The sequence below is a fragment of the Monosiga brevicollis genome, genomic scaffold, assembly GCF_000002865.3.
Source record: "Monosiga brevicollis MX1 MONBRscaffold_40 genomic scaffold, whole genome shotgun sequence".
Classification (NCBI taxonomy): Eukaryota; class Choanoflagellata; order Craspedida; family Salpingoecidae; genus Monosiga; species Monosiga brevicollis.
The window spans coordinates 129,753-157,039 of NW_001865077.1; the positions used below are offsets into that span (position 1 = coordinate 129,753).

General features: G+C 54.2%; 7 protein-coding genes across 7 annotated transcripts; 4 read left to right on the forward strand and 3 right to left on the reverse strand.

Moving 5' to 3' along the window:
- Positions 1-69: 69 nt before the first annotated feature.
- MONBRDRAFT_34544 (uncharacterized protein) lies at positions 70-3,049 on the forward strand (the record flags this gene model as incomplete). Its single annotated transcript, XM_001750342.1, has 4 exons — positions 70-1,119; positions 1,717-2,075; positions 2,650-2,869; positions 2,980-3,049. Coding segments are annotated over exons 1-4 (1,440 nt in total), but the record flags the coding sequence as incomplete, so codon positions are not given.
- Positions 3,050-3,283: 234 nt separating this feature from the next.
- Positions 3,284-4,360, forward strand: MONBRDRAFT_12495 (uncharacterized protein; the record flags this gene model as incomplete). The annotated part of the gene is made up of 2 exons (XM_001750343.1): positions 3,284-3,928; positions 4,286-4,360. 2 exons carry the CDS (start codon positions 3,284-3,286, stop codon positions 4,358-4,360), a joined length of 720 nt encoding a protein of 239 aa, XP_001750395.1.
- Positions 4,361-5,762: 1,402 nt separating this feature from the next.
- MONBRDRAFT_29901 (uncharacterized protein) lies at positions 5,763-8,826 on the reverse strand (the record flags this gene model as incomplete). Its single annotated transcript, XM_001750378.1, has 5 exons — positions 5,763-7,109; positions 7,243-7,386; positions 7,520-7,666; positions 7,838-7,923; positions 8,493-8,826. 5 exons carry the CDS (start codon positions 8,824-8,826, stop codon positions 5,763-5,765), a joined length of 2,058 nt encoding a protein of 685 aa, XP_001750430.1.
- A 1,518-nt stretch (positions 8,827-10,344) lies between these two features.
- Positions 10,345-12,364, forward strand: MONBRDRAFT_29902 (uncharacterized protein; the record flags this gene model as incomplete). Its single annotated transcript, XM_001750344.1, has 9 exons — positions 10,345-10,530; positions 10,747-10,875; positions 10,938-11,054; positions 11,136-11,238; positions 11,282-11,374; positions 11,453-11,517; positions 11,556-11,918; positions 11,998-12,125; positions 12,196-12,364. The coding sequence occupies 9 exons, from the start codon at positions 10,345-10,347 to the stop codon at positions 12,362-12,364; spliced, it is 1,353 nt and encodes a 450-aa protein (XP_001750396.1).
- A 168-nt stretch (positions 12,365-12,532) lies between these two features.
- Positions 12,533-16,701, reverse strand: MONBRDRAFT_34545 (uncharacterized protein; the record flags this gene model as incomplete). The annotated part of the gene is made up of 20 exons (XM_001750379.1): positions 12,533-12,652; positions 12,709-12,768; positions 12,851-12,922; positions 13,030-13,077; positions 13,183-13,254; positions 13,355-13,444; positions 13,529-13,582; positions 13,698-13,769; positions 13,856-13,894; positions 14,054-14,116; positions 14,221-14,648; positions 14,858-14,978; positions 15,074-15,232; positions 15,312-15,388; positions 15,483-15,579; positions 15,693-15,926; positions 16,022-16,093; positions 16,241-16,272; positions 16,372-16,537; positions 16,597-16,701. The coding sequence occupies 20 exons, from the start codon at positions 16,699-16,701 to the stop codon at positions 12,533-12,535; spliced, it is 2,181 nt and encodes a 726-aa protein (XP_001750431.1).
- Positions 16,702-17,420: 719 nt separating this feature from the next.
- Positions 17,421-18,524, forward strand: MONBRDRAFT_29904 (uncharacterized protein; the record flags this gene model as incomplete). Its single annotated transcript, XM_001750345.1, has 1 exon — positions 17,421-18,524. The coding sequence occupies one exon, from the start codon at positions 17,421-17,423 to the stop codon at positions 18,522-18,524; it is 1,104 nt and encodes a 367-aa protein (XP_001750397.1).
- Positions 18,525-21,985: 3,461 nt separating this feature from the next.
- On the reverse strand, positions 21,986-26,923 carry MONBRDRAFT_29905 (uncharacterized protein; the record flags this gene model as incomplete). The annotated part of the gene is made up of 17 exons (XM_001750380.1): positions 21,986-22,246; positions 22,324-22,435; positions 22,579-22,654; positions 22,765-22,846; positions 22,934-22,996; positions 23,147-23,277; positions 23,364-23,445; positions 23,522-23,644; positions 23,730-23,868; positions 24,005-24,369; positions 24,491-24,565; positions 24,667-24,849; positions 25,269-25,422; positions 25,509-25,622; positions 25,730-25,811; positions 26,023-26,270; positions 26,526-26,923. 17 exons carry the CDS (start codon positions 26,921-26,923, stop codon positions 21,986-21,988), a joined length of 2,688 nt encoding a protein of 895 aa, XP_001750432.1.
- Between the last annotated feature and the right edge of the window lie 364 nt (positions 26,924-27,287).

Sequence of the window (27,287 nt, forward strand, 5' to 3'; positions counted from 1 at the left end):
GTGCTTGCAAAGCGTTTAGAGCACACAGACAGACGCACTCGAATGATCAGTGACATTTTCATCGTGACAGCGATTGTTGCGGATCGGATCGGATACGTTTTGCTGATGAGCGATCGACGACATGCAGCGTCAAGCGAGGACGTTTGGGGATGTGTCAAGGGGCAAGTGGAGATTTTTACGCACGGTGGAAGTGACGGTGCTGGAGGCGCGGTAATCCTCGAGATAAATTGCCGACAACGAAAATTTTTGCGCTTCGCTGCTGATCACCGCAAAAAGAGCTAAAACCCCGGATCCAAGCAGCGAGCTGCTCAAGCCCAACACAGTGGTTATGGCTGACCTGTACCTTGATGTGCGTGGCAGAAGCTGTATGGAGATTCCGATCAAGGAAATCGATGCTCGACGCATCAATGTGCCACCAAGTCCCGTGCTTCAATACTGTGGTATGATTGTTGTTGATCCCGACTGCGAGCGAACGTTTGTGTTGAATGAATCGTCAGAGTCCTTTTTTAAGTTCAAATTTGCGCTTGCATCGCTGTGGCCAACCGGCACGGAGCACATCCACAAACAGCTTCAGGCCACGGGCGAGAAGGAGACTCGCATGTGGACCAAGCAGGAGCTGAAAGCTGTTCGCAATTGGTACATAAGCAGACTCAAGATCATTCCGACTTTTCCTATTCCAGATGATGACTTCTTGGGTGAGACCAAGGGTATCCTGCAGCGGGCTGCCCTGGAGGAAATTGAGCGACGCAAGAGTGGAGAACGGCCCCCCGAATATGACGGGTCGCCCGTCTGGTGTGTGCCAAACGGTCGACCTGACTACATGCCTTGCGATGCCCATGTCCACGAGCAGCCTGTGGCGGCAGCCTTTCGCAAGCTGCGACAAGAGGCTATGAAGGATGGCTTCGAAGATCGCGTTTCAATGATGGCGAGTCCGATCGAGCAGGAGTTTACCTTTGTCACAACAACACCCGATGGCGGGAAGTCCCTGTCCAAGTTTTTCGTTCTCCGCCTCAAAGACGCGAAGGACATGAAGGGTTTTGCTCCCAAGGGCTGGCAGTTTAGGCAAGGTGAATGGGTGAGCCCCGAGAGTATCGCTACAGGCCTCATGCCCATGGGCAAGTACGGCGCCTTTCTGCGCTTTGCTACTGCCGAAGAGTGGCGCAGCGCGCTGGGTGAGATCCGGTCCCGAGGCGTTCGAGACACTGCTGCCGAGGAGCAGATTCCAGTCGGCGATCTTGCTTCCAAGAATCCAGTCGACGACCCTGACCTTCCTGGCGAGTTGCAGCGCCTGTCGACAAGCGTAGACGCCAGCATTCCCCCCACACCAGGAGACATGCCCACACTGCCAGGGACTGTTTGACTGAAACTGCTAATTCAAGCGACGCTGTTTTGAAGTCTCTCTTCTCAGTCAATACCGGACTCAAACGCTCCCCTCCTCGGGCTCCCATATACACCTTGTCCTCCGTCTCGCTCCCTATACTTGTTCTCCCTAGCTCCCACATACACCATGTTCTCCCTCCAACTCCCATACACACACGCTCCCATACACACCCGCTACACACGCTCCCATACACACACGCTCCCAGAGGCAGAGAAGAGAGATCGAGAGCCATGAGAGACAAAGAGAGAAAAGAGTAATAATGTAAACGATATTCACCAAAGAGAGGAAACGACGCATTGAAAATTACCACAAGAGAGACAAATGTTTAACAACAGAGACGAGGAGACGAAGACAGAGACAGAGACGAAGACAGAGACAAAGTCGAAGACAGAGACAGAGTCGAAGACAGAGACAAGAGTCGAATTGATCGACACAAAGACAGAGGAGGCAGAGGCAGTGAACAGAAGGCAGAGGCAGAGACGAAGACAGAGCCAGAGAACAGAAGGCAGAGCCAGAGCCAGAGCCAGAGAACAGAGGTATAGTGGCAGCGAACAGAGAGAGAGAGAGAGAGAGAGAGAGAGAGAGAGAGAGAGAGCCAAAAAGAGAGAGCGAGAGAGACAGAGACAGAGCGAGAGAGAGAGAGAGAGAGAGAGTCACAGAGAGAGAGAACAAACAAAAACCACAGCAGTTACATGTACATTCTTAGGCATTGCATTGTTGGTTTGTGGCCACAACAGCAGTTGTGTCTGGGTGTTTGTTTGGGAGGGACGACGGGGCGCCGAGTTGAAACGGCAGCGCCCGCGGATTTGAGCGCGCGAGTCGGCGGCGGAGAAGGGCGTCACTCTGGCCTGGCCACTTTCGCTGCTGCCTGGCTTTTTTCCAGGATACTCTCCGTGTCAAGTCTGACTGGTCGGTTGGATCTGCAACCCAAGGCGTTGCTCGGAGCAAGAGTGAGTTGAAGTGGCGGTCGTCGTGTGATGCGTTGACTCGTCGACAAGACGACTCGGGGTCCCGGGGGTGGGATGAACGGCTTTGCCGCCCCCTTGAGACGCCTTTTCATGCCTTGCCACTGCCCATGTGTGCCAGTGCAATTTGCTTGTTTGGCCTTGGTGTTTTGCGTGGGCGTTGTGTCCCCCTGACGCCACAACAAGAAGAACACGTCGACGATCCTTTTCCTTCTTGCACTGTTGATGGATCGCCGTGCTCCCAGGTGTTTGATCCTCACCCCCTGCTGATGCTCTGCACTGATCATGCCATGGGCTCTCTAGGTATCGAAAAAGCCTTGCGCATACACCCTCCTCCTGGTTGCAAACCTTACACCAACATGGCCGAGGCTACTTTGTTCAAGATTCGCGAGCCGGATCCACAAGAGCAGGATGCAGTCTACAAGGAGCAGCGCGCCAAGGGCAAGAGCGAAGTGTACAGTCGCGCCTTTGCCGCCAAAATCCACGAAGGCGAGGTCTTTGCTCGTTACTTTGCCGAGCTGCGGTGAGTACGCCCATCTCCCAACCCTGTTCAACTTTGCAAGCAGTGCTTCCCCAGAGTCCCATTCTTCTTCTCATCCTTGCCGGTGGGACCGTGACTGCATGTGGTTGCAGAGAACGCCGCCATTTAGCCAATGACTCATCCAGCTCCAAGTCGCTCAACACGGACAAGTCCGTTCGCAAGGTTTGTGCCCTCGATCCCGTCTTCTTACTCACCATCTCCGTCCGCTCCCCCATCAGCCGCCAACGCGCCGTCTGCCCTTGTCTCCTCACTCTCGCAACCTGCGGGCCTTCTTCGCATGCCTTGCCTTGCAACTTATGTGTCCTATGTGTCCTTATTACGCAGGCAAAGAAACGTAGCCTTGCCGACTTTACCGTCTCCAAGCCCTTGGGCGAGGGGGCGTACTCAACCGTGTACATGGCCACGGAGAAGGAGACGGGCAACGAGTTTGCCATCAAAATCCTGGACAAACAACACATTCAAAAGGAAAAAAAGGAAAAGTACGTCATCACCGAGAAGGACGTCTTCAACGCCATGGACTCGCCTTTTATTGTCAAGCTGCACTGCACCTTCCAAGACTCGCTCAAGCTCTACTTTGTCCTCGAGTACTGTGCCAACGGCAACTTCTTGGACTGGATCCGCAAGCTTGACTGCTTCGACGAGGAATGTACGCGTTTTTACGTTGCAGAAATGGTGCTGGCACTGGAACACATGCATTCTCGCCGTATCATCCATCGTGACCTCAAGCCAGAAAACATTCTTCTCGATGAAAACATGCACATCAAGCTCACCGACTTTGGTACCAGTAAGATTCTCGACAAGGATGCCAAGAGCGATCGTTCCGACTCCTTTGTCGGCACCGCCTTTTACGTCTCCCCCGAGCTGCTCAATGACAAGGTGGCCTGCCGCAGTTCCGATCTCTGGGCCCTGGGCTGCATCATCTATCAAATGCTCTCCGGCGGTGTCCCCTTTCGTGGAGCCAACGACTATCAAACCTTTCGCAAAATCTCATCCGTCGACTATGACTTTCCCGATGCCTTTCCCGAGGCTGCCAAGGACCTGGTGAGCAAATTGCTGCAACGCGACCCGGATCAACGTCTGGGTGCCGACACGTGTGGTGGCTTTGCTGCCCTCAAAGAACACCCTTTCTTCGCGGGCATTGATTTTGTGCATTTGCGCGACCAAGCACCACCTCGTATGGAGGCCTACCTGCCCGCCACAAGCCCGGGGGATAAGCCTCTGCACGAGCACGATGCCGCCGATGATGAGCTCGCCGACATTGAGGCCGCCATCTACTTGAAGAACCTTGGCGGTATTCAGGTGCGTCGAGTCGTTGGCTTGCTTTCTCTTTTGTCGTTGTCCCTCCCCTCCCACAAGCACACTCATTCCTTGCCTTCACTTTTGAAACGGCTTTCATAGGTGTCACCAAAGGAAGCAGAACGCAAGACGAAACTAGAAGCACAACAAAGCTCGCCATGGTACGCTGCTGTCTAACGTCCGGGGCGTGTCGTTGTTGTGCGTCTTTCTCACAAGAAATCATGGCCTGTGCTGTCGGGCAGGCAAAAGTTCCTCAATCCAGGGGAGCTGATTGTAAAAACGGGCCTGATTGACAAGCGCAAGGGAATGTTTTCAAAACGGCGACAACTCATCCTTGTGGACACGCCTCGCTTGATCTACGTGGATCCCGACACCATGGAGCTCAAGGGCGAAATCCCGTGGTGCGTAGGCGGCGTGCATTGGGTCCTCGTCCATTCCTAGCCCATTGTTTAGTTTTCCCTTACTCCGTCCACAGACCATACTATTGCGTCTCACTTTGGGTGGCACATGCGCCTACACATGTTTCCTTTGCCGCAGGTCGCTGAGCATAATGCCGCAGTACAAGAACATGAAGACTTTTTTTGTCCATACGGTATGAGTTTCACTCCTATTGTGTTGTCGGATAGCGTTGGCTCGAATGTACCTTCACCTCGCAATCCTGCCCTCGCGTCTGGTCGTTAGCCCATGCGAACGTACTATCTGGAAGACTGTGAACGTGCAAGCATCACCTGGGTGGACGCCATCCAACAACTGCTCCGCCTTCAGAAGCGCCAGCAAAAGATGTGAAAAGAATGCTTCCACCTTGCTTCGTGTCCGCCTCCCCTCTTGGGGCTGCGCCGTGTTTTCTCCCGCCTGCACTGTTCTTTCGTTGTCTCAGTTTGTTCGCCCTGAGTTGTCGTGTGACGGCCCATCCTGACGCGTGCTTGGCATACCGCCTTGACCCATGATTGTTGACTAACCGCCCTCTTCTTGATTCCTTCATCCTTCATCGCTGTTTTTACTTCTTCTCTTATTTTTTTTTTTTTTTTTTGTCCTTTTGTCATCCCTCATGGCAATTGAGGAAGCTCGAGTCAATTTCAGGGCGGCTTCAGCAGGCATGTACAAACTGAAAGGAAAAGAAGACAAAAAGAGCAGACGACTGCGACCATTTCTGAAGATATAAAGACAATATTCGGACTGCACACAAAGAGAGATCGCGGGCGTTGCATGAATAAACCCAAAAAAAAAAGAAAAAAAGAAAGGGAGAGAAAAAAAAAAAGAAAGAAAGAAGAAAATAAAAGGCAACTCAAAAACTGTTAGAACAAGCATGACAGGACGCGTCACGGAAGACGGACAAGGAAACAATAAGACCCAGGTGGGAAAGTAGAAAAGTCACAACACCCTTAAGCACAAGACCACTTGAACACAGAGCAGAGAAGCCACGCGAGCCTGAATTAAAGACACGTGAAAGCTTGACAACAATGCACCAGCGGTAGCCCAAGGTCAAGCCAGATGAAGCGTGGCGCCCAGCGCCAATCGCAGCCTGAAACATGACAAAGACGACAGAACGGATGGATGATGGCCATGGAAAGCACTCAACTTAAAACATGTTCATGAGGGTGGCGTCGCCCGCCGCGTTGTCGGCATCATCGTCATCATCCTCGATGAACTCGAGATAGCCATCGGCGCCGCCTTCGTCGGCGGCGGCGACCTCGGGCGCGGGACCTTGCTCAAAGAAGCTGGTTGCGGCACGAGCTCCCATCTCGTAGTCATCGGCGCCGGCATCAGCGTAGTCTTCTAGGGACTGGAGCTGTTGTTCTTCGTTGGTCGGCATGGGTTCGTCGCTGCCGCCGAAAATGTCGCCAAAAATGTCTTCTGTCGCGACCAGGTTATTGCGGCGCTGTTCTTCGGTCGTCATGGAGATGGCGGCTTCCGTTACCGGGGCTGGGGGCGGGGCGGGGCTGGTTGGTTCCTGGAGGGGCTGAACGTCCTCGTCATCCATAGCCACGGGTGGGGCCCAGGCTTCAGGACCATCCTCGCCAACGTCAAGGTAGCCGTCGTTGGTGGCCTCTTCTTCGGCGGCGGCACGGGCGCTTTCCGCACGAGCGCGGCCCAAGATTTCATCAATTCGGGCCTCTGCCTCGGCAATTTCCTCGGCACCACGGCTAAAAGTGGACTTTCCGCTGACCAGGCCGCGTTGCTCTTCGGTGCCCGGCATCTGCGACTCTGCCATTTCGAGATAGGCGTCATCGGCATTATCCTGGTTGACGGGCGCAGGGGTCTCGGCGGGTTCACCGTCGAGATCGAGATAGCCCGTTTCATGCACAACGGGCGATTTTGAGGGAGCCGGTGCGGCTAGAGAGGCGGCAGCACCCGCGTGTGACAACGGGGTGGCCTCTGAGGGAATGGGCTCTTCATCAAAGTCAAGATAACCGTCAGTGTGTTCCACGGCCGCGGGTGGTGGTGGTGGTGGTGCCTGGCGCTCGGGAGCAAAGGCTGGTGTCTTGGCCAGGCGTGCCGTGTTGGATTCGGGTTGCGTGACATCAAGGTAGCCGTCGGTGTGGGCTGCTGCTTGGGGCTCCGTGACATCAAGATAGCCGTCGTTGTGAGCAACGCCAGCAGGATGGGACTTGTCCTGGGGCTGATCAACGTCGAGGTAGCCATCGTTGTGAGTAACGCCACCAGCCGGAGGGGCCTTGCCCTGAGGTTGCTCGACGTCCAGGTACCCGTCAGCATGCTCGAGGGGATGTTCCTCGTAGCTGGCGTTGTTAAGGAGGACGGCGGGACGGCCATCCGCTTCCACAACGTCTTCCAGATAGCCGTCATTTATCATGGCAAGGTTGCTGCTACGGCCATTGGCGGCAGCACCCGATTGTTCCTGATATGCGCCGTTGGTCATGGCTGAGTGTGTGTTGCGGCGCGACGATGACTTGTCCTTGATTTCACTCTGTTCAGCGCGTGCAAGTCGGTCACCATGGATTTGGCGGGGGCATGAGCACATGGTTCAAGCGAATTGGGCTAAAAAAAGCGTTTGCAGCAAGATTTTTGACTTGATGGGAAGCGCGGGATGGACAACCAACCTTGGAGCGGCGACGGGATTCCCGGCGACGAACTTCACGGTCAATGGAGGTTTCCGACACCATGGGCCCAGCGGCAACGCCACCATCGTACCAAGCTTCTTTCTTTTCTTCGCGATATTCCTGGACATCAGCGCTTTTGCTCGTCTATGCATCGTGTGGAGATTGTGAGGTGTGAGGCGCCAGCAAAGCGAGGCGAGGTTTTTCTCAGTGGGAGGTCAAAAAAAAAAAATAAAATAAAAAAGAAGTGTTGAGGCGTCTGGGTGCTGGCATCACCCACCTCTGGACCGATGCAGCCCCCAAAGCAGTTGGCAAGAATGAGGAAGACTTGAGCGACAATCATCAGATAGATGCAAAGGCCCGGCTTCCAGGGATTGCAAAAGTGGTAGGCTTTCTCCGAGGTGATGTCGTACTCACAAGGCAAAGCCTGCGACAGGAAGCGTTCAACGCGAGTGAGCACGCCAATGAGAGAGAGGAAGAGGCAGAGAGAGACAGAGGAAGAGGCTGATGCGCGCAGCAAGAAGATAAAGGCAACAGATAGGAAGAAATACAAGCTGGTTATGGGCCGACGGGGGCGGGGAGATGTGAAACAACTTACTTTGGAATTGTCAAAGCCAAAGGGAAAGATGATCATGGCCAGGAACAAGAAGAAGGCTATATTGCGCGGAAGGGAGGCAAACACGGCTAAATGAGCGGAGGCCGGCAACAACAAAGAGTGGCTGTGTGTGTTGTTGGAAAGGGGAGGGAGCGTGCGCCTGTCAGTCGGTGACTGTTTCTTTCTTCTCTCGTTATCATGGATCGAGCGCAGAAGAGAGAGACCCCCCCCCCCAAAAAAAAAAAAAACACATATAGAGGTTCACGACCCGATTCCCCCGTATCAAGTTCAAGACTCAGCTCAAGTCACGTCAGGTCAGATAGACCATCAGGCAGCCAGACGGCCCAACACACACACACACAGAAGGCTCTCCCTCCCTCTCTCTCTCTCCCTTTGTGCGTCATTGAATCGCGGAGCCACACACACACACACACACACACACACACAAAACAAAACAAAACAAAGAAGAACAAAAGAACAAAAAGAAGTAGAAGAAGAAGAAGAAGACATCATCGTTGGATATGGCAGCCACTTTTCCGGGCGGAGGGGGAGGGGGAGGACATGAAAGGCAGAGGAAGATCGTGCTCGTGCTCGTACTCGTGTGCTCGTGCTCGTGCTCGGATGTTTGGATGGTGTAGCAGAGTGCGGGGCAACTTACTGGCAACCCAGGCAAGACGTTTGGCCCAGCGGAGCATCCAGTCACGGGCACGTTTGTGACGGGTGGCATGAGGTTTGAAGATGCCATCGATGCAGAGGCAGATGGCCAGGACCGTGGCCACGAGGACAAGAATGATGGCAAAGATGAAAAACACAAAGGCCGCCGTCCAGGCGGGGTGCGTTTCATACTCGCGGATGACGCTCACTTGCCGCGAGGGCGGGAAGCGCGACTTTGACACGATCCAACGCTCGTCCAAAAAGGCCACCCAGCTCAAAATCGTCGCCACCACCAACAGTATACACCACGACCCCACCCAAAGCGCCCGCCGCGCCATCTTGCCGACGCGAGGGCTTTACAGCCAATCAACACACACACACATATACGCACACACACACACGCGCGCGCGCTTGTATCACCACCGCACAACACAGCCCAAAGCCGCCGTGTCGAGGAAAAATGATCGCGGATCGAGTCACAGAGAGAGAGAGAGAGGGAGAGAGAGAGAGAGAGGAAATGCAGAGGTAAGAGAGAGATAACGTAGACAGTCGATATCCTAGAGGTACTAGCTTCTCCAAGCATATCAGGCAGAGATGAGGTCAATGCCGACAAAGTTCACAAGCTTAAAACAAACACTATGAGGGACGTCATTTAGTAGAGACAAGGACCTCAGACGAGAACTGGGACAGAGAAGGATTCAGCACCTGGCTGCAACATACAAAGAAAAAATGGGTGGGGCGGAATTGCTTGCAAGCAATTTACAGCGGGCGAGGTTCGTCGCACAACAAGAGAGAGAGAGTGTGTGTGTGTGTGAGTGTGAGAGAGGGAGAGGGAGAGGGAGAAACAGAAACACAGACGCTTTGCCCTGATGTGCGTGACCTGACAGCAAGCGCGCACACACACACACACATACAGAGCGACAGGGGCAATGGACTGCCCGCATCTGACCTGCACACGGGTCCGGTCCGGAGGCTTTTGAGAGCCAAAGGCAAAGGGCATCCTAAAGGGCATCCTTTAGGGCATCCTAAAGGGCATCTTAAAGGGGCATCCTAAAGGGGAAGTAAGGGGGGAGCCGTATTATGCAAAGCGTGATAAAGGGTATACTAAGGCATGGGTGTGGACTTGTTACACTTTGTTACACTGATGGTAGTCGCTTTCTCTCTTGCCCTCTTTCACTTGGTAGTGGAAGCCTTTTGCTGGACACTTGAAGTGTATTTGCCTGGTGTGGCACCAAGAGTCGGGGTACGATACGAGCGATTGCTGGTCAAGTCATTTTCCATTTGCTTCTCTCGTCTCTATTGCTGGCCACGAAGAATGAGCAGTCATGCCCTTGACGAGCTCACGGCTCTATTGGAGCAGCATGTAGATGATCCGGAATTCAGCTTCACCAAGGCCATTCGCACATTTCAACCAACATTTGTCCGTGAGAATGCTTTTATCATTGACGGGTGTGTTGAGTTCCACCCAGACTTAGAGGTGGATGAAAAGGCAGTAAAGCGATTCCAACATGTTTGCGTTCTTCGCAGGCAGATCATGTCTCAACTCCAACAGCAAATGGAGCAATTTGATCGATGGTGGACGGACAGTATGCCCAATCAGCTGCAAACCGAGGACCAACAAGACCAGGTCCAATAATCGCTCTTTGTATGGTAAAAATTTATGTTTGCGACAATAACATGTTTAAATTGAGCTTGCATGCTAGCATTATTTTCTTTTTCATTCACCTGCCAAAATGGCGCGACCTTCTTGGCTTCACGGCAAACTAACGCGCGAGAAGACAGATGGTGGGTTCCGCCCCTCATGCTTCTAACTGACCGCATTAAAAGCAGCTCATGGCGGTGCAATAGAGCTTGTGATGCGAAATGGCGGCGAAGATGGAACCTTTTTAGTGTATGAGAAGGATGACTCGTCACCGCAAGAGCGAAAATTCGTTTTGTGTGTAACATACAAGGGCAAGCCCACACATCACTTGATCAAGAAAAGCGGCGAGAACTGGACCTTGAACGGCAAAGTTTTTGGTGATCCAACTTCTCTTGTCAAGGTACGTGGATGCGAACCAAGGATACCAACGATGCCTTTGCATCCCTCACCTTTGCCGTGTTTGCAAGCAAAGTTGATCAACCAGCTTGCAAAGGACACGCCTGATTGGCCTGTCAAACTCGTCACGCCAATTCGACGCCCGCCACCATTGTTTGATCATGGCTTCATTTCTAGGGCAGAAGCAGATGGTACGGCTCCTGCAATCGCGCATTCATAGTGCTCTGAGCCGTTCTTCTCATTGCGAGTATTGATAGCAACAATGCAGAAATTTGCTGAGGAAAATCTTGGCGGAGACGTGAATGGCGCGTGGTTCCTTCGCCGGAAGATGAATGAAGAGAAAACAGAGGTGCGTTGCCTGCACAACAAGCACAGTAAAACGCAAACGACGCATCTCATGCCAATCGGTAGTTTGTCATCGTCCTTGGATTCAACGGCAAGGTGACACACCACCTGGTGGTACCAGACGAGTCTGGTTTTTTGGTTGTGAACAAGAAACACAATTCTGGCAAGAAGGACATTGTGGCGGTGCGTGCGAACTTCGTCACAGAAAGCTTCTTTTTTTTTGAGGTGAAGTTTGCTAATCCTCATTTCGCAATTTTTATTTAGCTAATCCAAGCTTTGAAAGAGAAGCCAAGCTATTGGCCTGCAGACTTGCTCCATGTCATCAACCGCATCGGCAAAGCTCGGTACTTAAATTGCCTGCTGCCATGTTCTTGGCATTGTTGCGCAAACTGAATGAATTCTCTGTACAGGTCCCGTTCTGGATCAGTCCGCTCGCGCTCTGGATCAGTCCGATCTCGTGCTGGATCTGTTCGATCCCGATCAGGCTCTGTCTCTTCCAATCGGTAAGTTTTTCGGCCAGGGAAATCCATGATATGGTTGATGCTATTTGTCAAGCCTGCCTTCATTTTGGTATTATCTAGCTCTGTTGCGACGATTGATACAGTTGTCAGTGAGCAAGGCGCCAGCGGGCCTCTGCCTGCTGCTGGTGCAACAGCATCAATGGCCGACGCAGGTGTGAATCAGGATGTCACAGAAGTCAAAAGCTCAAAGGTGCCACAGTCTGACCCCGTGGCTATCCAGCAGCAGCCTAAAGGTGCAAAAGAAGGAAAGGCTGTGCAGGAAGAGCTTGAATCAAGCACGGCGACATTGATGGCCGACTCTGTGCAAACTGCTTTGCCACCGTACAAAGAAGAGGACTCAGAGTCCGTGCATACGACTGTGACAACCATGGATCGACCACCACTTCCATCACATGATCAGGTTCGCAGTGTTGACGCTTACAAGCACAACACCTCAGCCATTCTTGACAGAAGTGACACAGTCTCTATTCAGACGACGGTTACAAGTGTTGAGCAGCTTGAGGCTGCCCCAGCAACAGGTGGCCAGGTAAGCAAGGTGTCATCCTCGCTGCTTCGTTCGCTTGACCATCCATTCGACGTCTTTCTCATCTTGCGATCTTGAATAGCCTGCCTTTCAACTGCCTGTTGATGATCATGAAAGCCTGGTGTGGTTCTTGCAAACCCATCCCAAGCGTCGCCTTACCTTGACTCGTGACAACGTCACTCAATCGTGGGGAATGGAGATAAATTCACGGTACGTGACTTGTATGGGGGTCGGTGCGTCCTTGAAGAATACTCTCATGCACCCACCACTGCATGTAAAGGTCGCCTCCATTAGTAAAATCTGTTGCGCCACACGGCGTTGCCGCCTCTGCTGGATTGCAACCGGGCGATTGCATTGCATACATCAACAACCAAGATATGACTCGATGTGACATTAGCTACGTGCTTCCCACCATGAGAAGTGCCAGTACGTACCACCTTGTTGCATGACAAGGAGTTTTCGTCGCATCAAAGGCCTGATGACGGGTCGTCTGCATCCGATTAGAAACGATGGATATCCTTGTCATTGATCAAACCATCGCCAGTATCGGTCATTTCGAAGACAGTATGTAAAGCATGCCTTTTCTCGAAACTTTGTGACAAGGGTTTTGTTCTCACTCAGTGTTTTGCGCCTGATAGATCAATTTTTGAACGACGGTTACGCATCAGATGAATGAGCTCAGTCAGAAGTACCGCTCCGTAGCCGTGCCATAACGTGCTCGAGTTGAATCGATATTTCTATGCCCCATGTACCGTGACGTGCTTGAGTTGAATTGATATTCTTATGCCCCCACTTGCGAGACGATCGTGTTGCATTCATCGAGCACCCGCAGTTTTTCTTTCGCGGCCGTGCGCTGCGTGTTGGGTGGGTCAGGTGAGTGCACGGGTGCGTGCAGGCAGATGAAATGGGGGCGGCGCATGCGATTGTGTGCGTACCTCTTTGACCAGACGGGGGTCTTCATCAAGCAGGCTCAGGTCGGCGCCGGCGCCATACAGTTCTTGCACCAGCTGTGCCAAAACCGGTAGTCAAAAGGATTGAGGGGTACAGCGTGTGTGAGCCAGGCCAAAGAGAGGAGACAGGAGGTAGCCAGCGATGAGCACGGGATGAAGCGGACCTGGTGATGAAGCTCTTCCTGGAGCTGGGACACCATGAAGGCCATAATCTAAACCAGGTCCGGGTAAAGCGACGGTCAGAGAATGGCAGCAGGCCACCGCGAAGCAACAGTCTCGACGCAGGAAAGCAGCCCCAACACCAAACAGCAACCCACCGTCTTGGGCACCATATCCGTAATGGTCTTGCGAACAATGGTAAAATAGGACGTCACGAGCTGGGTCACAATCTGCAAAAACAAGCAAACAAACAAAAACGAATCGCAGCACCAGGCCTCGGTCAAGGGATGGACCTGGCCGCGACACCCGCAGGGGAACAAGAACGCGCACCTGCGTCTCCTGCGAGGCATCGGGTGAGCTGTCGTCCTGCAGGGCTTGTGAGATCTCCTCTACCGAGGGGGAGTTGAGCACGGGTTCCTCCTACAAGACCGCCCGCCAACACAAGGTTTGGCACGTCCGTGAGCTGTGTGCCACATCAAAGGCAAGACAACGGTGGACACTCACCGGCTGGCGCTTCATGCTGTTCAGCAACATGTTGAAAAACCCTGGGTTACCACCCTGGCGAAAGATTGGTCACAAACGATCGGAAATAAGTGGAAAACAAAAGAAGGAGAAGAAGAAGAAGAAGAAGTGCCAAGATGACAATGGACTTGGTGACTTGTCAGAACCGCACCTTGGCTTCTTTGCGAGCGGGCTTGGCATTGGGACCATAGTCCTCCAGGCGCTCCGTGCCCGGGGAGAGGTCCTGGATGAAAAAACGATCGGCAAGCGACGAGCCCCCAATGAGCAAACGGAAGGACAACTGAGCAAGCCAGCAGACATGACACGTACCTCGGGCAGCATGGCCACAGGTTCAGCCACTGGCGCACGCTGGTGGCACCCCGTCCCCGCAGCAACAAACACAAAGGCACAATGACCAAAAGGAACAAGAGAGACGACGGATGAGCCATGCGTGAAGTTGGTGCACATCTTCATTCTGCAAAGCAATGGACGGTGTACCCAGACTCGAAGATGTCAAAAGGGTCATACCGGAGTGGCAAACAGCGACTGAGGGTTCTCAAAGTCTGGGTGCTTCGTGTTGATGTATGACATCTACGCACGGGCAAACACACAAAGCGAATTGACGGGGCAGCCGTGAAACACAAAGTGAATATAACGTGGGACTTCGACACGAGTCCAGGCCTGCCGCAACGCACCTCCACGTGGATCAGGTTGCGGATCATGTCCAGGGTACGGGGAAGGCAGCGCTCGAGAAACTTGCGAGCGCAGTCAAGGAGACGTTCCCGGAGAGCCTCGAAGCGAGCAAGCTCACGAAGCTTGAGGCATTGGCGGAGCACGGCCAGAAGCTCCTCGTGGATGAGCTCAGCGCATTGCACGCTTGGGGACTCGAGACGCTGGATCTGCTTCTTGATCAGGGCCTCAAATGCGGCTTCGGGGATGAAGAGGGAAGGACGAGGCCCAGCGGCGTTGCGAATCTCGGCCAGAATCTTTTGCGAGTCCAGGCCTTCCATGGCGTCCATCTTGTTGAGCGCGCCACCAAACGTGTAGTGGAAGATGTGGTAGATGCGAGCACCCGTCGAGAGGGGGAGCTGCTCATCGCTGGCGCGCATCATGGCACCCGATCCTGATTCGAGGCACCTCCAGAGATCATGAGCAAGCGTGCGTGTCGACACAGCTGATGCGCACAGCCCGAGGTGCAAGGGCAAACAGCAAAGCTTTACAGATCAAAGACATACAAAAAAAAAAAAAAAAAAAAAAAAAAAAAAAAAAAACACTTCCCCACCCCTGATCTGTTAAGAATGGAACAAAAAGGCATGGAGGGACGAGACAGACCGCTGATGGAAGCTTTGACCGCCTCTGCGTAGCGCATGATGTTGGTGAGCAACGTGGCACCGCGTGTGGCGTCATCCTTCAACGGCTCACCAAGCTCCTGCACACGCTTGTGCGTTTGAATCTACCTCACCCACACGTCCAAAGCGAGGAGATGCGGCAGATGAGGCAACGCGAAACCCGGAACGGGGTAAGCAATGGGTGTTGCGCCCACAGTACCTGGAGGCTCTTGATACGCTGCTTGAGATCAGGCAGGCAGGCGCGAATGTGTTGGAGCAAGAGGTGATGCAGGGTATCGGCAAGAAAAGCGCAACCGCAACGGTCGGCCATTTCCGGGTAGTGGGTACGGAAGAAGCGCTTCTCGTTGTCCAGTGAATCCTGTTTGTGGTGATACAGATGTAAGCGTCGCGTTGGATGAGCCGCATGGGCCGCACACCCTCGGCTTGTGGGTACGCACCTGAATCGAGGTCTTGCAATTGATATCATTCTGGCTGCGATTGACAATACCGATGATGCCAAGCTTGACGGGAAGCACTATAGCCATGAAAAACGCAGAGGATGAGGAAAAGGCTGTGTGCGCACTGCACAAAGGGCCAGGAGGACATGGCTGCAAGCGGTTCCAATGTACCTTCGCCAGAGAGAAGGGCCTTGGCATCGGTGCCGCGGTCCATAAGGTCGAGTTTGGTCACGATGGCAAGGGTGCGATCCCCTTGGGGGTCGACCTCCTACCAGAGCGAGAAGGTTGCAAGACATGGCGGATGAAGGATGAACCCTGTTGGGAATAGTGGGGGCAAGCGCTTCTTGTCCGAGCGGGCCGTCGGAAAGGTGAAAAGAGTACCTTGGCGATTTGGAGCGAGTCAGAGTTGGCAATGTCTGCATTGGCGGGGCTGACGGCAAGGATGAGGCTGTTGGGGTTGTCAATGTAGTGTCGCACAAGGCGGCGAATTTGCGGGCCAATATCTTGAGGTTGGTCAGCCACGGCCACTTTGGTGAGACCGGGCAGATCCACCAGGGTCAGATTGACAACGTTGGGGGAGTGCACCCGCAGATGAATGGGCTCGTTGCTCACAGCCTTTGTGCAAAAAAAAAGAGTCGAAGAGGATAATCAGTTAGGACAGCGCTCGTTCAAGCCCAGCGCCAAAATGGGAACACAGAAAATTCACGCACCTTGCCGGGCCCAGTGATGCGTTCAGTCTGATCCACAATCTCTTGGCGCACTTGTTCAAAGTCGCGAAACACCTGGAGCAAGGGCAAGGTCAAGGACGGGGAGGAAGGGCGGAGAGGATGTGGAAGAGTGAACAAGACGAACAAGAAGAAGGAGAAGCACAAGACGGAGATGAACAAAAAGCAGAAAAAAAAATTAGCGACCGGGAGTTGGGAACAAACCTTGCCACCAGCGTGTTGGAAGGTGGCCCATTCTGCGGCCAAAAATCCACCAGGACGCATGCAGCGGGGACGTAAGACGACGACGACAAGGCGCAAACATTGCTGCAGGCGAGTTGGAACGAGCAACGAACCATCATCGGCGGTTTGGACGAGCTGAAGCACGAGGGGCACGCGAGTGACAATGCCTGTGCCACGAGGCAAAAAGTCTTTGCCGACCACGTTCTCCAGAATGGAACTTTTGCCACTGCTCTGCTCGTGAGACATGCGCAGGGCGGGGTGGTCAGCGGGCGATGATGCCTGAGAGGGGCCACGTCATGCCATGCGAACCGAGACACAAACAGCGGAAAGGGTCGAACCTGGGCGCCCACAACAACGATTTGGGGCAGCTGAATCTCGCTGTTCTCCCCGACAATGTTGAGCACATCCTGCAGCTTGTTGATGGTGGGAATGAGCCGATCCATGATGGCGGTGGAGACGACCAAGTGACGTCGCACGACTCCCAGGCTATGGGCACATGCAAGATGAGCAAGAAACTGAGAAAGAGGTCCCCCGTGCCCTTGACAAGGCATGACACAATATCCCCAAGACCTACTGCAGTCCCCTCCTGCCTCTTTCTCTCCCTTTCTCAGCGCAGGCCTCCGGCAGCCCCTGCACCGTCAGCCTTGCCTCACTCTTGCTTCTGTTGCTCGCAACGTGACACCCAAAAGAAGAGAGAAAAAAAACGGCAGCACACACACATAGATGCCTCAGATACACCGCAAGACGCCATGGTATCACACCGGCACCCCTCCCCTCCTGATACACGAGCACTGCCAGTGCCAGTGCCCGGTATCCCTGCCGCATGGACTGCCACTTGCCACTGCCAATCGCCTTTTTTTTTTTTTTTTTTTTTTTTTTTTTTACCTGAAGTCGCGTTGAAATGGCACTGGACGGCTCCAATGTAAACTTTATCCCTGGGAATTGTAGTGCGGAGTTAACTTCCCACGGTGGTTGATTACTTTAAACCACTCTTGCGAAAGACAGGAGTTATTTTTCGAGGGGCAGTTTATACTTTGTATGACCCTTGCAGGCACATGACTTTAAAAGTATTTTACTATAGTTCCCGAGGTATACTGTTGAAAGGGTGAGCAAGGCGACAAGGCAGCGCACAAAGTATTTTGGTCCGATCGGACGTGCAGGGATGGCAGCAGCATCGTCAGCGGCGTCGCTGTGGTGGGGGACGTATCCGGCCAAGGGGCTGGGGACGCCCACGGGTCAGGGCGAGGGGCTGTGGCGGCAGGACCCCGTGACGGGGGAGGCGGAGCAGGTGCTCACGGTACCGGCGGCTTCTTTTATGGTGGCGCATCCAACGCTGCCGTTGCTTTACGCCGTTTGCGAGACGGAGGCGTCCAGCGTGATCGTGGTGGACGTGAGCGATGCCACGGCGCCAAAGGTCGCGGGGACGTGTCCGACGGGCGGAGCCTTTGCCTGCCACGTCTTGCTGAGCCCCGGTTTGGATGCGCTGTACGTGAGCCACTACGGGACCGGTGAGCTGGCCGTCGTGCCACTGGTGGCAGCGACGGGGGCGCTGGCGACCGAGGAAGGACCGAGCCAATTGCTGGGTCACCAGGGCTCCGGCCCTCGCACCGATCGTCAAGAGGGACCACATGCACACTCTGCAACCCTGATCCCCGGTGGCACCCATGTGCTCGTGGCAGACCTGGGCACGGATCAGTTGCGGCGTTACAAACTGGACGCCGCGGGCAGGCTGACGGCCACGGGCGTGGCCATCCAGCTTGCGGGCGGTGCGGGACCACGCCATGTGGCCGTGCAAGGCAACCTCTTGTACGTCACCTGTGAACTGGATCACCAACTGCGGGTCTTGCGCTGGGATGCGGCCACGGCCACGGCCACGGAGCTCCATGCCGTGCCCAGCACTCGCGTGCCTTCGCGGACAAGCGAGGAGCCCTTTGATGGTCACCTCTTGCTGATCAACGATGGGCGCACCTTGCTTGTGGCCGTCCGTGGCCCCGATGTGGTGGCCATCTTTGACGTTGACCCGGCCAACGAGGCTGCGGCGCCCCAATACCGAGGCAGCTTTGATGTGGGTCACTGGCCGCGGTACTTTGCCCTGATTGGTGACCGCCTGCACGTGGCCGCTGAACGTGGTCACACCGTGTATGCCTTTGCCCTTGCCGACATTCTTGCGCTCGGCGCCTCCAACGCGCCCCCAGACAACAAGGCCAGCCAGCTGCCGCGCACCTCCACCCCCATCACCAGTCCGGCCTGCGTCGTTGCCCGCTAGACTCGCCGCCGCGGGCAGCCTGTGTTGTTCCTGCTGTCACTATTGTTATGGATCGTTCGTGTGCCATCGAGTCTCAAGGGTAGCGACGGCAACAGCGCCACGCGCTTGAGCCGTCTGCCTCAAATGCATCTCGGCGCCTGTGGGCCAGAGTTGAGCCCTGGCATTACCAATGCTTTTTTTCTTTCTTTTTTTCCTCTCTCTCTCTCTCTCAATCAAACCACGAGCATCGAAATGACGCGCCATCAAGACCCAAACAGCTGGGATATCGCCCCGTCTCGAGCCAGCACCATGTCTCCCACCCCGCGGTGGTCCCTCCCGCTTGCACCATCCCTCACCCGCCACCCAACTTGCGATGACACTACCCCCCTTCACTTACGCCACAGCGTCAATCATGCCTCACCTTGCCCCCGCGCCCTTCCCATCTCACCCATGCCCACCTAATCCCGCGCATAACCCGGGATGCTCTCCACCCCGGGTCCCGCTCCATCCCAGATTCATCTCCATCTTTCCCCACAGCCCCCCTAACCCGCCTCCCCATAGCCCTGATGCTGCAATTGAAACTCTCTAAATCTCTCTCTCTCTCTCTCTAAATCTCAATCTCAATCTCTCTCTCTCTCTAAATCTCTCTCTCTAAATCTCTCTCTCTCTCTCTCTCTCTCTAAATCTCTCTCTCTAAATCTCTCTCTCTAAATCTCTCTCTAAATCTCTCTCTCTCTCTCTCTCTCTCTAAATCTCTCTCTCTAAATCTCTCTCTCTAAATCTCTCTCTAAATCTCTCTCTCTCTCTCTCTAAATCTCTCTCTCTAAATCTCTCTAAATCTCTCTCTCTAAATCTCTCTCTAAATCTCTCTCTCTCTCTCTCTAAATCTCTCTCTCTCTCTCTCTCTAAATCTCTCTCTCTAAATCTCTCTCTCTCTCTCTCTCTCTCTCTCTTCTCAAACCGACCAAACCAATTCATTCTCCCTCTCTCTCTCTCTCTCTAAATCTCTAAATCTCTCTCTCTCTCTAAATCTCTCTCTCTCTCTCTCTCTAAATCTCTCTCTCTCTTCAACACTTTGGCTCTCTTCACACACACAGACACACGGCGCACACACGCACACACACATCAGGAAGATGATGCAGCAGGGGTCGGTGGTGATGATGGCGGCGGCGCGTGGTGTTCGGGGAACGGGCGGCGTTGTGTCGGGGATCAAGTCCTGCACGGCTCTGCAGATGGGTGGAGTGCGGGTACGTCGTTTGTGGTTTGGGTTGGATTTTGCGGGTGGTCTTTGGCTATCGCGTCATGTTCTCGCTTGACCAGTCAGTCGCGCTCACTCGTCCGGGAACGGCTGCGGGCCCTGCTCGGTGCTTGAACTATGCTTTGCCACTGCTAGTGCATTCAATCCAATGCGCAGCCGGAAGGGTCAGTGCTTGCCCCGTGGCCTCTGGTCTCGGAATACAATTCACTGTCACACGAGCTCACACGTGCATGGCATGGCATTTGTCGCAGCCTCGCCGCCTCCCGCGAAGCCCAACATGTGTTTCGTCCCTCCACTGCCCCGGAAACTGGTGCACAGGTATGACGCCGAGCATAGGACTGCACGGCTGCTCGCCCGTCATTGGCCCCAACTGACTTGCTCGTGTAGTACTGTCTCTGCCTGCCGCTGCTCCTGCCTCTGCTCCTCGGCCTCACTTCTCGGCCTCACTCCCGTGCTTGCTCCGCATCACCCAGTTGACGGTGATCGCCAATGGTCTCGGATCAATCTTGCATGTGCAGTGCGAACCCCGCGCCAGTGTCTACGGTTGGTTGCCTCTTATAATTCTCAACTTTCGATCGAGATGTCGCGCACCTGCACTTGACAGCTCCTCAACCCTAACCTTGGTTCTCCTTCCCAACATCACCCCCCTTCAACAGCCCGCAGCGATAGCGTGGTCGCCCACTCGGATCGCATGCGCCTGACCACGGCCCTCGTGGGCAACCCCTTCTCCGCCATCTTGCGTAAAGTTGGCGGCGGTCCCCTGTATTACCAGTCTCTGTCGACCCGTGATGCTGCGGGCGATGCCCTGCTTAGCCCGCCCAACCTTGGTGACGTTGCCATCCTTGAGCTGGTACGATTCGATCCATGTTCCCCTCTCCCTCGCTCCCGCCACTCTTCGGCGCCTTCTTTCTTTGCTTTCTATCGCCTGTCATCACCCCATGGACGCCTTCCGATGGCCCTTTTTTTTTTTTTTTCCTTCTTCTTCTTCTTCTGTTTTTTTTTTTTTTTTGTCTCGTGCCAGGACGGAAAAGAGCAATATTTTGTTCGTCCCTCTGCCCCGTTGGCCTACAGTACTACCATCTCCGCAGCCATCAGCATGAAGTCTCTTGACCCCCGCTCAGGTTCTTCCTCGACCCCAAGCCCGCGCTGTGGCTTACAAGCAGTTCCTGTCCGCATCATCATCTGATCGTTGTATTTCCGTGTTAGGCTTGGGCACGCTTCGCGTCAGTGGCCATGGGCAACTGGCCATCACCGCCCCTGGTGGCATCTTCCGCCTCGAGCTCCAAGAAGGAGAAACCTACGTTGTCTCCAAAAAACACGTCATTGCTTGGCATGCCACCATGACGCCTGAGGTGTGTCATGGCTCGCAGTCGAACAACGCTGGTTCCCACTCTCCCCTGATCCCATGCCGCTCGTCGTCTCTCAAATCCCCTTTAGCTCGCCGAGGAAGACAAACCTCAAGCTGATGTCCCCGAGGTGTTGCCGTGGTGGCGCCGTGCCATGACCTCTTTCCAAAAGTGGTATCATCGCAATGTACGTCACGCGTGCCCCGATTCCTCTCTGCGCTTGGCTCGGCCTTGACCATCTGTGTGCTTCCCCGGCCTTTTTTTTTTTTTTAGGACATGTACAACTTGTACGGCCCTGGCGAATTTTTCCTGACCTCTCGCGCTGGCGAGCACGGCAAGGTTTTGAGTTCACTGGTCAACGCGGCCCCGACCTCTGAGCGCGTGGTAACTATCACTCAGGTCAGTCTTAAGCATCAGGGTCTCGAGTCCTGCGTCTATCAAACGACTCGTGCGCAACTTTTATTCACAAGCTTGCACCACTCGCCCTCACTTTGACTTTAGTCACCGCTCGTGTCCGAGGGCAATCACGCGCCGCCCGCCATCACAGCCACCCCTAACAAGCCTTAAGCCCAAACCGTAGTGTTCTTGTGTTCAAACTGCATCAGTGGGAGAGGTTTGAGCCCTCTTCAACCGCCTCTCGCTCCCTCAGCAAAAGTGTGAATCTCTCGAGCTTATGAGCTTTCTCAGACAATTGGAAACGAAGGAAATTGATGAGTGTGTGGTTTATATACCGGTTTTCGATTCATGTTCATCTTCTTGATCGGCTTTTCTTTTTCTTGTTCTTTTTTTCTTTCCTGTTTTGTTTCGCGTCAATGGCTGGTCACTTGTACTAAGGCCCAGCTGCGCACGTGCACTTGAGCGGCAGATATGGGCTCTGCTCATCCTTTGACATCTTGTTCTGAATAACACTGTTGCTCAGACCGGCTCGATCGTGCAAGCTGGTTCAGCCGAGCCGTGCCCTCTTCTGTCAATGTCAAGTAACCATGCTCTGTCAAAGTTGCCCTTATGGCTTCCGCCGTGCCAATAACATCGGATGGTAAGAGATGGCGCGCCATTTCGATCCCATACGACAAGTCGGTATGCCCATCATGAAGCTCGTGGTCATACAGCACTTCATCCTCCGTGACAATGCAACGCATCTAGTGGTCAATGGCAATAAGATGCTGACGCAAACGGCATGCGCAAATCGCCCTGCCCTGGCGCAACGTGCACGTACGTGTTTCAGTTGCACATTGGGCCAGTCCTTGGTCAGATGTGGCAGGTCGTGGTAGTGTGTGACCACCAAGGTTCGATTCGCCTTGACGTCATGAATGTGTTGCAACGCCGACCTAAAAAGCCGTGTTAGAACAGCAGTCAGCGCAACAATATCAAAAAAAAAAAAAAAAAAAAAAAAAAAAAAAAAAAAAAAAGTGGAGTGCCGGTCGCTGCGAACATGCATGAATCAAGAAAAAAACGGGCAAGAGACACGAACAAGGCAATGGCTAGGCCGTCGTGTGGGCTTGTGCCTCGACCAATCTCATCCAGAATAACCAGCGAATTGGATGTGCCTGAGACAAAGCAACATAAATCTCAAGTGAGAGGGTTGCAACGGCAACAATTGGCATGTCACTCGAAGTATGGTTCTACGAGCAAGGTGCCCAGTGAACGCGCAACCAACTCTTGCTTAGCACGGCAGCCAAGTCACTCATTTCCACCATGAAGGTACTCATGCCTTCCTCGAGGCTATCATCGGCGCCAATCTGCACAGGCCAGCAAGCAGCAGAGAGCAGAGCATCGTGAGGCTATCACTTCAAGGCCGGCCCCAAAGCCAGCAAGGGCACACTTACACGCGTGAAAATCTGGTCCACAATGCCATACGTCATAGAGTCTGCGGCCACAAAGCTACCCATCTGCCAGATTGTGTCCGTGAGCACACTGCATCATGAGTTGCGCTCCTGCCAAATCCTGCCACGTGGTATTCAACAACCCCATCTTGCTGCCGCATTGGTCCAACCGTCATGCTGCCAAGCGCCATTCAACTCCTCTCAACCACCACTTACTTGTGCCATGATGACCGCAAGGGCAACTTGGCGAAGGTAGGTGCTTTTGCCTCCCATGTTTGGCCCGGTCAGGATTTGTAAACCACCGGCAGGGATGTGGCAATCGTTGGGCGTGTAACGCATGCTGGCGGCTACACACAAGCCAGCTCCAAACTGAGCAACAGCAAGCGTAGAGCAGAGCATGCCAAAACCAACCAAGGCGATGCAGGCCACGTACCACCAATGGCTTCGACGACTGGGTGGCGGCCGCCTTCAATCTCCAGAATGGGCTTGGCCACGATCTTGGGTCGCACGTAGTCCTGGTGCCAGACACAACCAAACCAATGTCAAGTCTGGCCCATGTGGCACCCAGAAGAAGCCACGTGGCTTTCTTACCTGCTCGCGGGCTACCATCGCTAAAGCACAGGTCACATCAATGTCAGCCTGAAGGGACACGATGCGATTCACAAGCGCAATGTCTTCGACAACTCGCTCGTAAACAGCCAGCAGCTCAGCCATCTAGTCGAACGGCGAACGAAAGCAAACTTTGAGGAAGGCATGGATTGGTACCAAGAACAGCGTGGACATTCGGTAGCTATCTAACCTGCTTGAGCTCAAGGAGACTTTGGGACTGAGTAGCAAGCGCAGAATGCTTCAGCAATTCCTGCGTAGCCGAGCCTTTGGCTTTGGTTTTGGTCTGAAGTTTGCTGGAGCGCGCAATTAATTTGTGCGCCGTCATGAACCTATGTGTTTCAAGCACAGTCAATCATGAGAGGCATTCGGGTTTTTCGGGCCAATGTGATCTACTGGTCCGCTGCATTCAGCGAAGATGTGAAGGGGGCAAGGGAGAGGTTGGCAGCCAAAAGGCAAGAAACAAACTTTCTAGCGCCGACTCCGCTGATAATGAGCCCAGCTCCATCATCGTCCCAAAAGTCATGGGCCTGAAGATTTGCCGCTTTGGCTTGAAAGCTGCGAGACGAGTGTGCAGGCAACAAGGAAATGATAGAAGTGAGTATGGGATAGGCGCATCGGCCATACAATTGGCCATTCAGATCGAGAAAACCCGCAGGGGTAACGGACATAAGTTCGTCAATAATTCGCGTAGCTTTGCTCATATCAGTTTCGTATTGTCGGCGGGCGGCATCGACATCGGTTGAGTAACCCGGAGGGATCAAGTCCAGAGGACCCAAAAGGAGATTGTCGGGGCCAATGCACATTCCAAGCAAGGACTCAGCCAGCGGACTCTGCAACCGTTGGTGTAGGCACATGAATAAAACAACGCACATATGGCAGGCAACGAGCAAGCAAGATTGGAAGGGGAGGAAGACCTGTGACAGCACTACAAGGTTTGCTAGTAGATCGGACCTGCAAGATGGCTCGGCCTTCTTTCTGCCAAAGGTGGCTCGTCGGGTGATCAAAATCTTCAAGAGCTTCAATCAGCTACAAAGCAGTGAAGGCAGATGGCAAGTTGAGGAAGATGATTGTGGTCGGTCAACATCCATGGGATGAGGCTGTGGAAAAGCAGAGCTTTGCGGGCGCACTACCTTGCGCAGGCTGGCCAGCAGCTCGGCGAGATCGAGTACGCCCATGCGGCGTTTATCGTTGCTCTTGCGACTGAGATTGATGCGGGGATCGCGCAGCAGCTTGAGGCTGCCTTGCAAGGTAGATGCTGCACCGTTCTCGAGAGGCGCCTTGGTGAGCGTCGAAGCGAGGCGATGCGATGACTAGCAGTGGACCCCGTAGTAGTCGTGGTGTGGGTGCGTGGGAAGACAAGCAGGCCGTACCCAAACTGCTTTCATTGAACAGGAATTCGACAGCGTCATAGCGTTGTTCGATGGCTGCGGCGGTGGTGAGAGGTTGTTCGAGACGGCGCTGGAGTTCTTTATGGCCCATGCGTGTCACGGTGTTGCGGAGAAAGCTAAACAAGGAGTCACTTCGTCGCGCGGTAGCAAGTCGCTAAAGCCGAGTCAAGGGTGTGGAGCCAAACCGAACGAACAGAAGATAATCAGGCGGTGGCCAGGGCCAGCAGTCGAGGCGGAAGAAGCTTGTCGGTATTTTTGTTTTTTAAACAAAAAAAAAAAAAAAAAAAAAAGAAAAAAAAAAAAAAAGAGAGAGAAGAAAAAAAACAGATGGGGTTGCGCACCTCTCGGCCCTGAGTCAGTTCAAGAGCAAGACGTGTTGCTTTGGACATGTGAACAGTCTCCCGCTTTTGCAAGGGGTCGGAGCCGCTCTGAAGGATGCTGGGTAGGTCTCCGCCGTAGGCACGCTTGAGGTAGTTGAGCAGCACGGCGACGGCGCTGTTTTTGAGAGTGGCCAACTGGGTGTGAGCGATTGGGGGCGTGAGTTCTGGCGGGTGGGCGGGCATATGGGTGTTGTGACTGACTGGCGTTCCATCTCGTGAGCAAAAGGTGGGGTCAGTTTCTGAATCAGTTTGGCATCATCTTTGTACGTCAGGTAGGACATGGGAACGGCAGTGTAGGCGCTCGACTCGGAGGGCCTGCAGTGGGGAGGGGCAGACGGGACCGTAAAGGTTTGAACGTTGGGAGATGACCGAACCGGGGCTGAGGAATGAGGGTGCTGAGGCGGAGGTGCAAAGACAATTACCTAATTTGAGGAAACCAGCTGGTGCTAGGATCGATGTTAGGGTCGGAGCTGGGAGTGACGGTATTCAGAGGCCGCACCACCTCTAAAATGCGTGAGAGAGCGCGCGCGAGAGAGAGACAGAGAGATGGAGTATGGAGTGAGAGGAGGCCTTGGTAAAGTAAGGCGCCATGTGGGCTAAGGTTTGATTGCGGATCGAGTCGAGACAAGGGCAAAGTATTCTGGTTGGCAGGAAGCGCGCGGGGGGCAAGGGAGGGGGGAAGGTGTCTGATGGGAAGGAGAGAGAGGTTGACGACCTGTGTGGGTGGTGGGGATGAGGATTTCATCGGCAGGGTGGACGGCGAGGATGTCGTCGACATCGGATCGTGAGGTGAGGGCGGTTGTGATTTGGCCAGCCGTCAGATCGACGCGGGCCACGCCAATGAGATTGGAGTTTGGGTCAAAGGCGGTGGCCACTAGATGACATTCGCTGCAGTCGAGATCGGGGCTGCGGGTACCGGGCGAGATCACTCGTGTCACGACGCGTGGCACCACCTTGTCAGTTCTGCGCAACAGCATGGTCGGATGGGGAGACAAGAAAGCAACCGCATGAGAGGGGACGAGGGGAGAACATGCGGGTTGTGTCACATGGCAGAGGAGTAAATGCTGTGCATTCAGACGTTGCGCGAGGTGGGAGGGCGCAGGGGCGCACGCGGCGCAGGGGCAGATCTGGCTTGAGGAGAGGAAAAAAAAAACCAATCGTCGGGAGGGCAAGCTGGCTGCCACAAGGCCTCAAGGAGGGAGAGAGAGAAGCACGTACGCTTTCCTGGTTGCTTGCTCAACAATGACGATGCGAAAGTCAAAGGCTTCGGCGAGGGGCAGGAGCCAGTTCTCCAGGGCAGTGTGGGGAAAGCCGGCGAGCAAGTTGTTGGACACGCGGAGGGGCACACTCTGAGCCTGCAGTCGCTGGATATCATCCCCGGTAATCTCGAAAAAGCTGCCGTTCTGGCACAGGATGAGCTCGGCCGGGTACGCTTCACGCAAGCTGGCCGTGAGGTTGGCAATGTGGGACACGCGATGGCGGGCGGCGGTCTGCTTCAGCTCGGCCGCCTTGGTCGACATCTGCTGCGCCCGCTGTGAGATCAGACTCGTGCTCCGCACAGCCACCCCCCTCACCCCCCGCCACAGCCTCTGCCACGTCCCCCGTCGCACCGCCATCCCGCCCTTGATCAGCATCTACCAACAGCACACCCCCCCGGGATGTGTGTGTGAGAGAGAGAGACAGAGAGACGTTGAATGAGAGAGAGACAGAAGAGAGAGAGATAGAAGAGAGAGAGAGACAGAAGAGAGAGAGAGACAGAAGAGAGAGAGATAGAAGAGAGAGAGAGACAGAAGAGAGAGAGAGACAGAAGAGAGAGAGACAGAAGAGAGAGACAGATACAGACACACAGAGAGACAGAGAGAGACAGACAAAGAGACAGACAGAGAGACAGAGACAGACAGAGAGACGGACAAAGAGACAGACAGAAGAGCGATAAACCCAGGAGAGACAGCACAGAAGAGAGACAGTCACAGAGAGAGT